The sequence below is a fragment of the Gastrolobium bilobum genome, unplaced genomic scaffold, assembly GCF_033153095.1.
Source record: "Gastrolobium bilobum isolate Gb01-03AN ecotype WA unplaced genomic scaffold, APGP_CSIRO_Gbil_v1 utg776, whole genome shotgun sequence".
In the NCBI taxonomy this organism is placed as follows: Eukaryota; Viridiplantae; Streptophyta; class Magnoliopsida; order Fabales; family Fabaceae; genus Gastrolobium; species Gastrolobium bilobum.
Genome location: NW_026899202.1, coordinates 283,153 through 300,887, shown reverse-complemented (window position 1 = coordinate 300,887; position 17,735 = coordinate 283,153). Strand labels below are relative to the sequence as shown.

Here is a 17,735-nt window from a genome sequence, read left to right as displayed (position 1 = left end):
TAATTATGTGCTTTATTAATCTCATGCAATATGAGAGAAGATTTATCATGTTATGAGACAATCATGTGTGGGATCCACCACTTATAAAAAAATGAAAAATGAAATAAAAAAATAACATGGAAATCGATGTATATGTAGGAGAGAAAAATATTCTCCTATAATATAAGAGTATATTTTTCCTATAATTATTATGATTTTGGTATAGCAGTAATAAGATTTTTATTTAACTATTTTGAAGAATTGCTAGAGGCCAAATTTCATTATATATATATATATATATATAAATAGGGGAAGGATACGTTTACAAACTTTTTTGAATTTTTTTTACAAATTACATATATATATATATACATATATAAATATATATATATACATACATACATATATATATATATATATATATATATATATATATATATATATATATTCCGGGAGAACATAGTGTAGTTTGTAAGAGTTTGTAAACAAAAAAGTTTGTAAATATAACATGCCCTATATATATATATATATATATATATATATATATATATATATAATTCTATTTTCTTACATGATATATGCATAGGGGAAGCAGTGGCGGAGCCACGTTGTACCTCGGTGTGACCTCGGCCCGGGCTAAATTTTAACAAATTATACTTATCATGTATAATTATATAATTAATTATAATTTGGCCCAGTCTAAAATTATAATTTGGCCTGGGCTAAAATTTGTAATTTGGCCCTATCAAAAAAAATATATTTAGTGAGAGATTTGGGTAAGTTGTATTAAGTTATGTGTTACATTTCAATTTATATAAAAAAATTAAAATATAAGAAAAACTTCAAAAAAAACCCTTATAACTTTTTTCATAATCATTTATCCCCTAACTTAAAGTTTTTTTTTATCATTTACCCCTAACTTAGGGGGTAAATGATAAAAAAAACTTTAAGTCAGGGGGTAAGTGATAAAAAAAATCTAAATAAGGATGTAAATGATTCAAAAAATTTGTGAGGGGGTAAGTGATAATTAAAAAACTAATAGGATTTTATTTTTGAAGTTTTCCCTAAAATATATTCAATAAAATTTAAAAATATTTAATAAAATTATAATTCTTTTTCATGCTTCCTGCTCAAGTAGAAAAATAAATACACATATAATTTTTTAGCCCGGGCTCCGGTTGGAGGCTGCCTCCGCCACTGAGGGGAAGGGCACATTTGTTGCATGGATATAAGGGGGAAAAAAGAGATATAATAGAAAAAAAAAAATACAGAAATGAGGATTATGGAAATTTTTAGTTTCACTTAGGAAAAATATGTAAATGAATTGGAACTCATCGAAATAAATAGTGAGGTTTGCGAAAATTAATTCGTTCATTCCTTTACCTTCCTTTATGTTCAAATATTTCCCTTTGCGTATACTATTAAAAGGTTATGTTTAATACATGGTATTAGACATCATAACATAATAACATGTTATGATTTTATTAATTATATGAGAGAATGGTTATATTTACAAACTCAAAGTTTATAAATTTTTATAAATTATATTATATAGTATGAGTAGTACATATTACTTAAGCATATACTATTCATAGTATATAGTGTAATTTATAAAAATTTGTAAACTTTAAGTTTGTAAATATAACTTATCCCATTGTTTGGTTTTAACATTGTTTTATACAAGTTTAGCTATCAAACCTATTTTAAATATAAAAATAATAGATAACTTAATCAGTTCTTTATAGTAGAATTAAGCTTGAATGAAAAATAAATTCAGATGGAAAATATTTATGAAAATTTCAAAAATTTCATGTAATTTATTCTAGGATTATTTATTCTTTAAATTCAGATCCAACAAATCCTTGAATCCGCTCGAAAAGCAGTTTCATGGCGTCAGAGACGACACGTGGTAGATGAGTTCATCTTCAACAATAATAACCTCAAGGCCAAGGCCCAAGGGTGTGGTCCAACTTACAGGTCACGTGAGTGGCTACTAATGGCCACTCATCATTTTGTTTTCATGTATTTTAAATGTTCGTATCCTATGTTCCTAATCTCAATTCCCCACTTTCCCATCATCATTCATCAATCATCACCCACCTCCTACCCACCATTTACTAACATGTACGTTATGTTTCTTCCTTAAATTTATAGCTCAATTATAAGGACTTTGTTAATTGAATAATCTATTAACATGTAGATATATTAAAAAAAAAAAAAAAACACTATTTAGGCATATTTATCTTCGCAATTTTACGCTATTACATAGTACCTTTATCTTACTATAATAATTTGTGAATGATATATATATACTCATACATATACATTATTTTGCATGTGCACAAGTTTTGATATCTAATTATAACTTACTTAATTTTGTTTACATTCTAATTTTATTACTCGAACACCCAATAACTATTTTTCTACAAATAAGCAACCTTATAAACGACGAAAGTTTCACAAAGAAAAAAGAAAAAAGAATGTTAAATTGGGTGAAGATCAATGTTGGCAAAAAAATTAAAATATTGTATTTAAATAAAATAATTACGCATTTAATGTTGTTTCGTAAAAAATTACACATCTACTGCACAATGTGACGCCAGTTTTGGGCGTCACATGTGACGCCCCATTGGGGCGTCTTATCCATGGGAGAGACGCCCCAATGGGGCGTCACATGTGACGCCCAAAACTGGTGTCACATGTGTGCTCTATATATTTCCTCACCCCCTCCATTCAATTCACACCTCTTCTCTCACTCTTCATATCTCTCTTCTCCACCAACATTCCTTTATCTTTAATTTAGTATTTGAATTTTAGTTGTAATTCTATTTAAAAATGAGTTCAAATCCTGATTCTGTTCGTGTTGTGTTATATTACAATGGTAGGAAGGTAGAAGGTCGACGAGGTGTCATATTCGAAGGTGAAAAAAGGCCGACACGTATCCAACGCAACACAACCATTGGCGAATTGCATCAGAGAATTCGGCAGAAGTTAAGTCTTCAAGACAACCAATGTATCACTGAGATCACGACAAGGGTGTGGCAAGGTGATAAATACATTAGTTTGAAAGTGCTTGACGATGAAGACTTGGAGATGACAATGGAAGAATTTTGCAACCAGTCAAGGACAGATTTTCTAGAGTTGTATGTCGACATCGTTGCAACGGAGAATGCTCGCATACCGGTGAGGTCAGTTTATTTAAATTCTCCCCGTCTTCCAGCTTCTCATGCCGCTCATGCGTCTCCAGTTGGTATCTTTTCTGAGGGAGATGAAAATGATCCGACTTGGGAAATGCACGACGAAGATGACGATGATGACGATGAAAATATGGCAATGGAAGAACATCTTCTGGCGGAGGATGCTAGTGCTTCAGAAGGAGATGAATCTCGTGAGATGGGTGCGTCTGAAATTCCAATATTCCATCAACCAGTCGTCGCGCAAGCCCAAGATGCCTGCCACATCTTGTAAGGTGATCGTCATCTCACCTTGGGTCATGTGAAAGGTATGTGTCTCTGGTCTCCACCTCTCGACCAGAGCACTAATTAAAAATGTATCTATCTGTGATAAATTACGCAGTTATCACGTGTTAACGAATTACATTATTTAATTACATAAATACAAAACGACATAAATAACATACCTGGATATGTTGCATCCTGGCAACATGTATGAAACCCGCCTATCTGAGGTACTCTTCCACAACCTGTGGAATAGCACCGGTAGGTGGGCCCCCTTGTGGCTTCCCACGCCTCGTCTTAATCTTTCTTACATGCTCAGTATTCCACACACGCTGTGAAATATGACCTTTCTGCGTCCTCTGACGAAGGACCTCCCACCTGTAGGGTCCAGGTATGATCCACATGCTGGGATCGGTGGGCTCTACATCCGAATCAGATCCCGAAGAAGATGATGACTCAGCCATTATCCTTAACTAACTACAAAGTTATGCACTCCCGCATTAATAACATCATACATACGAAATTTACAAAGTCTCTAACACTATTTATAAATCACTAATTAATATGTTAAACCCTAATACATAATTAAAAATCAGTAATAATAATAACTACGTAATAATAATATTACTATATCATTACAACATTCATAGCATGACACAAAATTTCTAAGTGACTATCCTAATGTTCCAAGTCTCTAATATACAATCAATCCTAACATGTATTACTAACTAGCACTGTAATTTAAATGTATACATATGAGGTATTATGACCTTACCTACGTTGGCAGAGCTTCGCTATGAACCGCGGTTAGAGAGAGGTTGGAGAGGTAAATGAGTAAGGAGTGAAAAAAGGAAAGTGGGGTATATATAGGTTGCACATGAGACACCCTCTTTGGGCGTCACATGTGACGCCCCACTGGGGCGTCTTCTCTAGGAGAGAGACGCCTCACTGGGGCGTCTCATTGTGCAACAGATGTGTAATTTTTAACAAAACAGCGTTAAATGCGTAATTATTTTAATTAATTACATTATTTTAATTTTTTTGTCGTTGATGGAGCGGTCAAAAGGATTGGCGAAAGGGCTGCTTGTGGCGGGTTAATCTGTTCTGCTGATGGTTTATGGCTTGGTGGTTTTGAGTATCATATTGGTGCTTGTACTCCAATTATGGCAGAATTGTGGGGAACCCTTAAAGGTTTGGAGATATGCTGGCAATTGGGGTTTAGGAAGGTGGAACTAGAAGGAGATGCTTCCGAAGTTTTCTCTATTCTTGCAGATTGCAATGCAGCTTGTCAGCCGCGCATCGTGGCTAAGATACAAGCACTTATTGCTCAGGACTGGGAGGTTACTCTAATTCATATTCCTAGAGATGCAAATTCATGTGTGGATTGGTTAGCTAAGTCTACTCTTCAGAAAAGATCTAGATTTTGGCATCATCAAATCATGCCAAATCAGCTTGCTCATCTTTTTGATCAAGATCTCCATGAGATTATTGATCCGGGATAGTTTGTAGTTTTTGTTTGTTTTCTGTTGGTTTTTGTTTGGGGCTACGCCCCTTATTGTTATAAAAAAAAAAAAAAAAGAATTTGGATAAGTATCATAGTCCCATTGAATGAACACGACATTTAGGCCTCATGCACCACATCCCAAACATTTTTATAACCAGATCCTGCGGCCCACAGTCACCAACTTCGCCGAACCACGAATCTTTTAGTCGCAAACAATTTATTTATTTATTTTAAATTATTCTTATTCGAATTAATAAATTAATTTCCTTTTCCTTGTTCTTCTCTGTTGCTGGCACATAAGCATGTAAATCAATGCATCACCAAATTTAGTATTCACGCTTTTACTGAAATAATAAATTTATCATCCGATCCATCAGTTTTATTTTTCGAAGAAATTTAAAATTTGTGATAGATTATTCTACCTATTATTTTTATTTATCTATCTTTGTCTATTATTCTAGAATATCATTATACCAGAATCTTAACTAATATTTATCTTTCTCTCTCTTCTTGAGATTCTGATGTAACAATTTTTTAAAATGATAGACAAAGATAGACAGACAAAAAAAATTATAAATAGATAGAATAACTTTTCCTTTAAAATTTTAATTATGGAATCATCTCGAATTCTAAATTATTTTATAGAAAAATATGGGATTATAAGATGATTTCTCCAAAAATAAAATAAAATTTATTTCTCCTTTTTTCCATGTTTTTTTTTTTTTTTTTTTTATATTTTCGTTTAGATCCAAAAAAATAAATAAATTCATTTTTACCAAAAGAGACCAGAGAGTTCGGTGTCCCGTGTTTTTCTAACCCAACTCAACCAAAACTAACGATTAAACAAAACAAAAAAATGTTTAGATTCTTTAGAAAGAGAGTTGATGACAAATGCAAAAAGACAAGTTGAAGTTGGGGAACTCGTTCTCAACTGAAACTCCAACGACAACCTCTTCCTTGTTCTCACCACCATTACCAACTCTCTCTCTCTCTTCTATTAAACTCAAAACTTGAAGCTTCAATTATAGTTGATAGTAGTAGTTGCAACACTAACTATAACCATGAGTCCCTACATTGTTGGAGTGATAGTCCCTCTCTTAGTCACTCTCCTCTTCCGCAATAAGGATCCCAAACGCCGCGGGGTTCCCGCCGACGCCGCCGGCCTGGTCATACGGAACCACCGGTTCAGTTCTCCGGTGAGTTCGGCGTGGGAAGGAGTGACCACACTGGCGGAGCTGTTCGAGGATGCGTGCAGAAAACACGGAGAGAGGTTGCTTCTGGGGACGCGGAGACTGGTGTCAAGTGAAGTGGAGATCAGCGAGGATGGAAGATCCTTCGAGAAGCTTCACTTAGGAGATTACCAATGGCTCACATACGACAAAACCTTCGATGCCGTTTCGAACTTTGCCTCTGGACTCGCCACACTCGGACATGTCAGAGAAGAACGTGCTGCCATCTTCGCTGACACTAGGGAAGAGTGGTTCATCGCCCTTCAGGTTTTGCTTAATCTCAAATTTAAGCTTTCCATACAAATTAAATTTTAAATTATATTTATTATTTTTAAGTAATTATTTTGTGGGTATGATAGTATATAATAATAAAAGTAATGCACTGATATAGGAGCCCGGCGTAAGAGTACGTATTTAATTCTACGAGTATCATAATTGGAAGATGTTTTAAACCTTAATTTTGTACTTGCCTCTAATATGATTGCCTTCCTTGGAACATACATATAGTTTCTCCAAAAAAATAATAATAAAAATAAGAGTAAAGTATCTTTTGGTATTAAACAAAAATCATGGGGCCAATTTAATCCTTAGAAAAAAATAAAAATGGTCGATTCGTGATTCATATAAATTCCAAAATAGATTCATGTTAGTTCTTGGTACTAATGCGGGTTTTTTTTTTTTTTTTTTAAATTTTAGAGGGACAACGATTTCGACTAACTAAATCTATTTAAAATTTCAGAAGAACCACAAGTCGATTTTTTTTTTTTTGAGGTATTAAATTAGACTCTGTGATCTTTGCTGAGAATCCAAAATGTACTTTACTCGTTCATTTAGATGTGACATTTTATATTTCCATAATTTATATCTATTTTCTTCAGGGTTGTTTCAGGCGAAATGTGACGGTTGTGACTATATATGCATCGTTGGGAGAGGAAGCTTTATGTCATTCATTGAATGAGGTTTTTTGTTTTTTCCTCTGTGTCTCATATAGTTGTTAATTTGGCCATAGCTTGTTTCTCAGTATTGTGATTTACTTTCTGGAACTTGTTTATGGTGGTCTGAAATGTTAATGTGTTTGGCATTATTTGAAGTTCGTGTGCTCTTTGTTTTGTTGTGAACTCACCTTCAAAATCCGTGGCAGACAGAGGTTACAACAGTGATTTGTGGGAAGAAAGAATTGAGAACACTTGTTAATATTAGTGGACAACTTGACTCGGTGAAACGTGTGATATGCATGGATGATGATATCCCATCTGATGCCTCATCTGTTGAACATGGCTGGACAATCACTTCCTTTACTGATGTTGAGAAACTTGGTAGAGAAAATCCTGTTGATGCTGATTTACCTCTTCCTGCGGATGTTGCAGTTATAATGTATACAAGTGGAAGTACAGGATTACCTAAGGTTAGAAGCATCTTCGACATATGTGGCTCTTCCTAAATAGTATTTCAGATTGAACCATAATTGAGTACTTTCTTTCTTCCTGTTCCCTTTCCATTCTCTCGTTTATATTGTTGTACTGTTTCTTCAATTTATATATTTATTTTGCTCAGGGTGTAATGATGACACATGGCAATGTCTTAGCTACGGTCTCTGCTGTGATGACAATTGTTCCTAACCTTGGGAAAAAGGATATATATCTAGCATACTTACCAATGGCTCATATTCTAGAATTAGCAGCTGAGGTATGGGGATGTAGTCTTCTGAATAATTTCAATAAATATTTCTGTTTGAGGCATTCTGTTTCCACTTTTTTTTTCGTTTTTTGACAAACTCGAACACATTTTAGAATTTGATGGCAGCTGTTGGGGTTGCTATAGGATATGGATCTCCTTTGACCCTAACTGATACATCAAACAAGATAAAAAAAGGAACAAATGGGGACGCTACTATGTTGAAGCCGACATTAATGGCGGCTGTGCCAGCAATTCTTGATCGTGTTCGTGATGGAGTGTTCAAGAAGGTATTTTGATTTGTGACTCGTGAATAAACACCTATGTATCATGCATCAAGAGTATCATGTGTGTGTTAGTAAACTAGTTGCATGAAACCTGCCTTTATACAAGTCAGTGGAGCAAGACTGAAGACTTTATGCTTTTGCCAATGCAGGTAAATGCAACAGGAGGATTATCAAAGAAGTTGTTTGATTTAGCCTATGCAAGGAGGTTGCATGCAGTTAATGGTAGCTGGTTTGGAGCTTGGGGATTGGAAAAGGCTCTCTGGAATTTTCTTGTGTTTAAAAAGGTTCGAGCAATTCTGGGTGGTCGTATCCGATTTATACTGTCCGGCGGTGCTCCTCTTTCTAGTGATACTCAGCGATTCATCAATATATGTCTTGGGTCAGTCTTGTCAATATTTAATATATATTTTTCAAATTAAAGAAGTAATATGATTATGGAAGAATATGAATGAAGAAGAACAGAGGATATGATATCCTCCTAAAAGAAACCAAACAAAGATTGCTATATTACTTAAAAGTGCAAACATGACAAACAATAAAAAATTGTCCTTGAAAACTCTGGCCTTCCTCTCCAATTTATGCACTAAATTACAGCATGTATAGATATGTCAAACTTAAGCCTGTCTTTAACTTTGAAGTGAAATTGTTGATATTTTAAGGCAATGGCACTTTAACAATAGTTACGCTAGTTATAAGTTTCAACCATTTATTCTATGATGCTCATTCAGCATTAGAGCAATAAACCAGGAGGACCAGCTAAAGAATGAGTCAAACTTAAGAAATATACAGTGATTTTTCTAGCAATCTTCATGATGACTTGGTAGTTATATAAGTTGTTGCTTTTGTACGGAAATCAGTATCAAAAGCAACAGATTCTGAGAAAGTATTATATTAAGTTGAGTAATTGCAGTATTACCAAAAGTCAAGATAGGGAGTCTTGCTACACAAAGTTTAAATATAAATTGCTCTTCTCTGTTATGACCTGTGAATGATATGCTTCTATATCTGTTGTGGGTAGAATGACCTTCTAAAAGGATTTATACTAGATTCACTCTTGAATGTTCTGCTAAAGGAAGCAATACTAGCTTTTACTCTAGTACTTCTTTTTCTTTTTTGCTTTTTGCCTTTCTTTTATTATTATTTTTCTGTCATATTTATATTGGATTGTCATTTCCAGTTCTCCAATAGGTCAAGGATATGGACTTACAGAGACTTGTGCTGGTGCGACATTCTCTGATGTTGATGATACATCTGTTGGCCGTGTTGGACCACCTCTTCCTTGCTCGTTTATTAAGGTAATAATTGATCAGATCAATTTTGCCTTAATACATTCTAACTTGAAGGACTCTTTTTTTTTTTTTTAAGAAAAAGAAGAAGAAGAGGTGGCATGGTGGTTTGATCCTATGACCTCTAGCAAACTAACCAAACCCCTCACCACTACTGCTAGTGGCTTAACTTTAAGGACTCTATACAAATGAATGCTACCTTTTGTTCTTTATTGTGAATTTATATGGGTTTCATTTTACACTGCTGTTTAATGGAATCATATTTCTCAGTTTGGTTTGGAGCATTTTCTCCATGCAGCTTATATCATGAAACATCATAAGCACAGTTAATCTACATTTCTGACTTAAGATAATCCTTTATCATCATCATATACATTAGATAAGATGGATGAGGGATGAATGTATTTGAGAAATTGGGAGTAAGAACCATGCCCAAGATGGCTTGACCTTGTGAGAAGAATCCCAATAGAAGCTCCAGTAAGAAGAGTTGATTAGATGAAGATAGCCAATCGTTAGAGGTAGAGGAAGATCAAGAATTTAGTGAAACCATTAAAAAGCTATTATATCTAAATGTCCTCTCCGAAAATCCAAAATTTATTAAAATTGTGATGTGTACACTCTCATACACATCCAAAATTTATTCACAGTTCTAGCAGTTTGGGTAGATTTTGACTCACGCGTCTTTAATATATGGGTTTTGCATTTGTCATATTGCATGACAAAAGTTGAGTTTCCTACACATACATCGATATTTGTGTTGCATTTTCTTTTCTTTTCTTTTTATTTTAAAAATGGTGGACTTCACACTAGTTGTCTCTATAGCCTGACAAGAGGAATGTCCTACAACACACACACACACACACACACACACATATATATATATATATGAGGCAGGATCCTTTGACACCAGTGTTAAATTTGAAATTTGACACCTCATCTGAGAGCTATTAGATCAAAAAAGATCAATGGTGTCACATGCTTACAAATCAAAGTCGTTGATCTTTTTTGATCTAACGGCTCCCAGATGAGTTGTCAAATTTCAAATTTGACATTAGTGTCAAAGGATCCTGTCTCTATATATATATATGAAAGAAGTCTTCTTACTATTTACAAAAAAAAAAAAAAAAAAAAAAGAAGTCTTCTTACTAGATGAGCAGTAAGGAACTACAAGAACAGAGAATCAAGATATCCTACGAAAAGAGACCCAAAAACAAATAAATAAATAAAAGAACAAAACAACCAAGACAAGCAAATTAACTAATCAACGTTCACCAACCTAAAAATTGGAACCTTACTGCACTCATCATGAGAAGGGGACTAAGCAATAGGACCGAAAACCTTATAAATATAGTCGTGTATAGTGATTTGTTAGGAACCCAGAAACAGATTCTGAGATTTCAGACAGAGAGAGATGAGAAAAAATAGGAAGGGAAAGAGAAAAGGAATACTTTTGTACTGTTTTATTGAATTACAAACAAGGACCTAAGGAGAGAATTTTGCTTGCAAGAGTTTCCGCTTTCTACAACAGAGCTAATGCCTAGTTCCCAAATGTTAACAAATCTGAATGCCCCCTCTTCTACCCTCTCCTACTATTTAAGCTAATTTCCTACCTAACAACTTTAACCACCTAAAAATAACAATTTCAACTAACTACTCTTTGGGCCATCTCACAATTCTTCACGGTAAACATTTAACATGGTCTTGTGTTTGCCTGACATACAAATCTTCAGAAAAACTGTAAAAGTCACATTATGCAAACCTTCTCGGCATGTTTAAAGGTTATCAGCAACTTTTTCAATGTAGAAAGTTTTTTGTTTTCTATACTCATTGTACCATTTGTTTAGCATAAAAGATTTTGTTTTAAGCAGGGCCGTCAATTGTTTTCTATCAATTTTCACTACTAATCTAGTCTCAAGCAACGTGTGAACATATACCGTTTCTGGAAACCTCCCTTCAATTTGACATGTATATAAGCTTTCTGATTACAATCAAGTTCAACATGGTCAAATCTATATGCACCGTCTGCATGTTTTTAAGTGTTGCCATATTTTATGACTTTATAGAGACCATCACGATTCTAGGAGTATATATTGGATGTCATTGCCAACTATTCTTGTTTTCTTAAATCTTATCATAACTAAAGAAATGGCTAGCATCTATCCACTTCCTCGTGATCCTTTAGAATTCAAGCTTGGTTTGAAACCATTAATATTTCCTTGCTACCTGGTACAATGGTGCAATGTAAGGGAGGCTTCAAGATTAAGTCGTATTTTTCTACTAAGATTATCTAATTTTGGTAGTTTAATTTTTCTTGTGGTATCCTGTAAAAATATTTCTTATACGAACATTTGGTTTTCTTTACTCAGCTAATTGACTGGCCTGAAGGTGGATATTTAACCAATGACTCACCAATGCCCCGTGGTGAAATTGTAATTGGTGGTCCAAATGTCACTCTTGGGTACTTCAAAAACGAAGAAAAGACAAAAGAATCGTACCAGGTAAGCTTCACTGTTCTTTTTCCCTACTTGTTGGGGTTAAAAAGGCAAGGTGGGATAAAATATCACTTCTGATTTTCCGCTGTTGCTGTCATAATTCTGCTTAGTGAATTTTAAAGTTGTATTCGCTACCTTTTTTCCTTCCTTTTCTTTTTTCTTTTGGGTTTGAATTACATGTATTTACTACGTATCTTTTGTTGTAAAGGTTGATGAAAAAGGAATGAGGTGGTTCTTCACTGGTGACATAGGGAGATTTCATCCAGATGGTTGCCTTGAAATCATTGATCGTAAAAAGGACATTGTTAAACTGCAGCATGGAGAATATGTCTCCTTGGGAAAGGTACGAATATGGTTTGTAGGAAAATATTTATAGTACAGAGTATTCGTTACACCTTTTAAAAAGTAACACTTTTACACTACCCACCTTTATACTTATTTCCACCCATATCCCATATTTTTCTATATTGGGAAATGGACTATGTACTCCTGCTGTATGAAAAATGAGCTCAGTTTGTAGAATGCACAATTCTCAATAATTTTCCTCTGACTAATTTATTAAATACAGGTTGAGGCAGCTCTTATTGTCAGCCCCTTTGTGGACAATATTATGTTGCATGCTGATCCTTTCCATAGTTACTGTGTGGCACTTGTGGTGGTTTCTCAGTCCACATTGGAAGAATGGGCTTCGAAGCAAGGAATTCCTTATCTTGATTTTTCCGAACTGTGCATGAAAGAAGAAACTGTGAAGGAGGTGCTTGCGTCACTTGTAAAGGTTTGCCTTCTTATCAAAGTCCTCTAACAACTTAGTTAGCGGTGATATTTAGGAATTAATTTTTCTGTTTTTTAGAAGGTACATTTGCCTAAATCAACAGAAACAGCATAGAGTTAAAAAGTTTTTTTTTTTCTTTGGTTACATATATAGTTGAAGTCAACTAAGGCAACTTTGAGATTAACATCAGAGCTACATCCGCAATCATCTCTGGCTATACCTGTTTGAATAAGAGGAAAACTTAAAATAAAAATCACTTCTCATTTATTTTGTACAACAAAAATTTGGAATGGTTGATAGTTGCAACTTGCAGCTTATTTACACTCCACCCCACAAATGTTGTCCACTTTTTTAGCATGTAACTGAGTTTATAGTGATCTTTTACCCTCTGCCAGGCAAGAATAACTGAAAATCGAAACCTTTCCATCCCACTTTATTTTTACTTCCCTCCCTGTTTTTTTATTTTCCTCCAACTCAAACAAGAAGCATGACCTTGATGGATACAAAATTGACGTTATTGAGAGCAGGCAGAAGAGGAAAGGCGACCTTTTGCATGTGAATACGATATATTTTCGTTCAGTATCTTATTAAAGTTTTTATCCTCATGAAAAGGATACCAATACCAGTGATCCACATTTTAATCAAAGTGTTGAGATTGTCTTGTTTATTGTGACCGTGAGACTGATATTTCAATCAGGACGTTATCCTTTATCCCTGACTAAAATTTTATATTAGTTTAGTCATGTTTACTCATGACAGCAAATTTACTCCATAGAGCAAACCATTTATAGTGAGATAAAAAAAAAAGTGACCGGGTATCTCGAAATAGAGATAAAGAATTGTTCCAATGGATCTTCTGCTGAAGATTGGCCGTTGAGACATGATCGGGCCATTCATTTATCTAAAAGTTTAAATTTTTGGGTTAAATTGACTTTTTACATGGTATCTAAGCTTCTGTGACGAAGTGGTCACAAGTTTGATTCTCATCGTCTTTTGTTTTATTAAAAAAATAATTAAATATTGTGAAACTTCTTAGCAGGTAGATAGGGCATGATGTATTGTCCACCATTTAAGTCTAATTAATTTTTATGTGAGAGGCTGTGTTAAACAAATATAATATAAAAATTTTTATGCGAGGGACTGTGTTAGAGAAATATAATATAAAAACTATTAATATAACATTTACTTTAAGTTTTTGGATTGAATTAATTCTTTATAAGAACTCTGTGAATTACAACCTTTGATGTGTTGCCTTTGAAAATGGTGTACTATTATTTATTTGCAGGAAGCAAAGAAGGCTCGTTTGGAGAAATTTGAGATTCCTGCAAAAATTAAATTGCTTTCAGAACCATGGACTCCTGAGTCGGGACTAGTCACTGCTGCTCTCAAGATCAAGAGAGAGGCCATCAGAAAGGCTTTCCATGAAGAACTCTCCGAGTTATATGCTTCATAGGCTAACGAGCAAACTTGGATCTGTTTACTCCTCCCATTGAAACATGCTACTGATCTTTTTACCCTTTTCCTATTTAGTTGTTTCCTTTTTTCTTTTTCTTTTTACCTGGGCAGGGGTTGAGGTGATGTGAGGTTTTGTATCGTCGTTTTTTTTTTTTTTTTTTTCCTAATTATTCTTATCCCATGTTAAGTTACCTTCATAATGCATAACGTGAGGCTTATTACAAGCAGAAGGGCGAAGTGTTGAATTTGCTCAATAGTGACGATGTAAGGTGAACATTGTTGAACCTTTTATTATAGTGCTTGCAATTTCTCATGTTGCATGAGAAATGCAAGTTTTCCTACAGAGAGAGAAAGGCGTGGGGCCCACTTTAAAGAAAAAAATAAAAAATAGAAAAGTGATTGGCACGGACATCGAAATGAGAGTGACAGGAGAGGAGATTTCTCATGCAACATGAGAAATCTTTTTTCCTTTATTATATTGTAGCAATTTCACTTCCCGTGTAGTTAGGATTAAAAATTTTGCATATTTGTCAGTTGTTGCCCTTTTGCAAAAGTTTTGTACCAGATCCACCGGTGTACCCTGATTCCGGTAAATAAAATGGAATAGCTTACCAAAAAAAATAAAAAATAAAAATGGAAGAAAACAGATAACAAATGTTGAAATTATTTTTCAGAGAGTTTGTTAAGATCATGCAGTTTAAAGCATGTATTTTAATTTTTTTTGTGGTCATTCATGCAAATCATCAAAATATCCTTACATTAAATCCTGAAAATAAAAAGCTGTAAAATCTTCAGACTTAATATTTTGATATTCTCTTGATTATTACACTTGACTTGTTGGTTATTATTGTACTTAGGGAGCAGTTATACTTAACACTTGGTTTGATTTTACCTTTTAATTATTTTTTTATTGTTGCCCTTGAATTATGCTTGATATTCATTCTTGATTTATTATTATCAAAATCTCATTGGTCATGCGAATAGAGAGGGCAGTATTGGTGCTCGGTGACTTGCTCAACAAGCTTTATCAAAATCTCATTATTATGATCGTGTAGGCTGCAATAGCAGCTCATCCTTGATTTTGTTTCCTTTGTAGTTAACTTTTTGCTTTGGGTTATTTAGCCCTCCTTTTGTAATTAGAAAAAGGAAAAAAGAAGAAGGAAAAATCACTTCTGCTGTCGATGCATAAGTAATTTTCTCATGACATACTCAGTAGCACTTTTCATTCATTTTTATTATTCATTTTTAAAAACATAATGGGTCCTAAAAAAATTATGTTTTAGAGGTCGGACATTTTGACCTAAAAGTACCTAAAGAAATTTAATAAGCGAAGTACCTAAAGAAGTCTTTGGATAATTTATTTCTAAAACAAGTTATAAAATTACTTGCCGTCTTGTACACTCGATGATAACTCTTTCCTTTCTATCCCTTCTTCGTCATACTTAGGATCTGTTTGGAGCACCCGATAAAGAAGATAGGATAGGATAATTTATCATATCCTACTTTTATTTCTTATTTGGTGGGTCAATAGGATATGATTAGCTTATCCTATATTGTCTTATTTTATCCTATCCAATACATTATTTCTTATCTTATATGGAGAGTTGGGTTAGGATTCAACAGGATATGATACTAATATTGGATATACAATATATCCCCACGCTATCCAATAATTTGTATTTATTGTATTATATTTTGTTTTTTCTTTTTCTTTTCTCCTTCTACGTAATCTTATCATATTGCTAATCAGATGTTCATCAAACACAGGACATGACATAGGCTTATCAGTCCCATATCATATCCTACCCTTATCAACCTCATATCATATTCTACTTTTATTCTATCATATCCACCAAACGAGTCCTTAATTGTCCAAAATTCAAATCTTCATTGCTTTGTTTCCTTTTTTGACCGAGCCCCAAAACAACTCAAATAGTAAAGGTAGAGCCATAAATGGAAGACAAAATATCCTTTTGAAATGTTGAAAAGATAAAGGTAGTAAAAATATAGTCAAAACTCCAAGAGAAAGAAAGTAACTCCTTTCACTTATCAATGGTATAGGTTAGTCCAATAGATTAGATGCTTAGCCCTAGGCCCTAGCCTCGAAGTATCTGTTCACGTCCTTCAGCGACGATCCCTCTTCTGGCGTTACATAAAGGACCAAAAAAAGTGTAAGCTTGTGATATTTTTATTTTTTTTTTGGTAAACAAGCTTGTGATATTTTTTGTCATTAGCCATGTACGATAAACAAAGAAACCTAAACATTTTAAAGTTGTGTATCATTTTAAAGCATAAAGTTATATTATTTTAAGTAAAAGAAAAAAATAAATCATGAGAAAAAATAAAGAGAAAAAGTTTCAAAAATGTGGATCTCACATTTATACAAAAAAAAAAAAAAAATGTGAATCCCACCGCAAAATGACACACTTTTTTCTCAACATTAAAACATCTCAAAATTGTTGAGGTTATTGTTTTAAAAACTATGAATTGTTCTTTTTCTTTTGAAAATATATTACTGGAAATAATTATATATATATATATATATATATATATATATATGGTTTGGTGTTTGTCATTTTAAATGACATAAGTTATATCATTTTAGAAAATAGATAGACACAATGAATGGAAATCATGGGGTGAAAGTGGGTATTTTTTTAATTTAAATTTTAAATAAAAAAATATTATTTTATGTCTATCTCTCTCTTAAAATAACATAACTTTATGTCATTTAAAATGAAACACTTTTCCGATATTATATATGGGGAGGGTTATATTTATAAACTCTTACAAACTACACTGTGTACTCCCGGGAGAACACTAGGTTACTCTATGTATTTCTGGGAGAACACTAGGTTACACTATGTTCTCCCGGGAGTACATAGTGTAATTTGCAAAAATTTGTAAACGGATCCTTCCCCATTATATATATGGGTTCACTTTTTCTACAGTCAATGTAGATAATTTATTTACATTAAACTCAAAATGACGTCATTTTGAGATGAAAATCAAGGTATTTTTGCAATTATAATTTATTTCAGAGTTATAATAGTCTTTTTCATTATAATTTTTTAATTTTTCAACCCAAAACAATGTTATTTTGAGAGTTTTGGAAGCAAATGTAGATAACTTATCTACATTTACTTTAGAAATATTAAAACTTATATATATGTGTGCGCGCGCGCGCGCACGCGTGAAAGAGAGAGAGATAGAAGTGTCAGATTACATGACAACTTTTTTTTACACACTCAAAAAGTATGAGATCCATTCCATTTTTTTTTTCTCTTTTTCTATGCAATGATACCCACAATATTTATGTGTTCATGACATAACACAAAAAGTGTCATGTAACATTTTATATATATAACAGTATTCAATAATAGAAATCGAATAAAATAATTGAGATATTATATTATATTAGGTAATGTGTTCAATTCTTATTTATATAAAAAAAATAAAATAATAGAAACCGAACAGCCTAATACTTCAAGCGTAACTTGTTAGAAATTTTTATAATAACTGTGGGCTTAATCAATTGTAGTTTTTCTTGTTTTAATAAAAAATGGACTAAGTCATGATCCATACAGGGGTGCAGTATA

At 33.3% G+C, this 17,735-nt stretch overlaps 2 protein-coding genes across 3 annotated transcripts; both read left to right on the top strand.

Moving 5' to 3' along the window:
- The first annotated feature begins 4,600 nt into the window (after nt 1-4,600).
- Nucleotides 4,601-4,939, top strand: LOC133288230 (uncharacterized). The gene has a single exon (XM_061485948.1). It carries the CDS (start codon nt 4,601-4,603, stop codon nt 4,937-4,939), a length of 339 nt encoding a protein of 112 aa, XP_061341932.1.
- Nucleotides 4,940-5,783: 844 nt separating this feature from the next.
- LOC133288209 (long chain acyl-CoA synthetase 9, chloroplastic) lies at nt 5,784-14,308 on the top strand. 2 transcript variants are annotated; one of them, XM_061485922.1, is made up of 11 exons: nt 5,784-6,437; nt 7,049-7,129; nt 7,312-7,575; nt 7,725-7,869; nt 7,974-8,134; nt 8,281-8,510; nt 9,309-9,426; nt 11,784-11,915; nt 12,118-12,252; nt 12,478-12,684; nt 13,967-14,308. In XM_061485922.1, the coding sequence occupies exons 1-11, from the start codon at nt 6,003-6,005 to the stop codon at nt 14,132-14,134; spliced, it is 2,076 nt and encodes a 691-aa protein (XP_061341906.1). In that variant the 5' UTR covers nt 5,784-6,002; the 3' UTR covers nt 14,135-14,308. The 2 variants fall into 2 exon arrangements, with proteins under 2 accessions (XP_061341906.1, XP_061341905.1); XM_061485921.1 differs by having other exon boundaries at nt 5,785-6,437; nt 7,725-7,856; nt 7,961-8,134.
- Nucleotides 14,309-17,735: the final 3,427 nt, after the last annotated feature.

Bases quoted from the DNA above. Each gene is read 5' to 3' on its own strand.
- LOC133288230 (XM_061485948.1), top strand. From the start codon at position 4,601: ATGGCAGAATTGTGGGGAACCCTTAAAGGTTTGGAGATATGCTGGCAA.
- LOC133288209 (XM_061485922.1), top strand. From the start codon at position 6,003: ATGAGTCCCTACATTGTTGGAGTGATAGTCCCTCTCTTAGTCACTCTC. The intron at 8,135-8,280 runs GTATTTTGATTT...TTGCCAATGCAG, and splicing joins GTGATGGAGTGTTCAAGAAG to GTAAATGCAACAGGAGGATT. The intron at 9,427-11,783 runs GTAATAATTGAT...TTCTTTACTCAG, and splicing joins TTCCTTGCTCGTTTATTAAG to CTAATTGACTGGCCTGAAGG.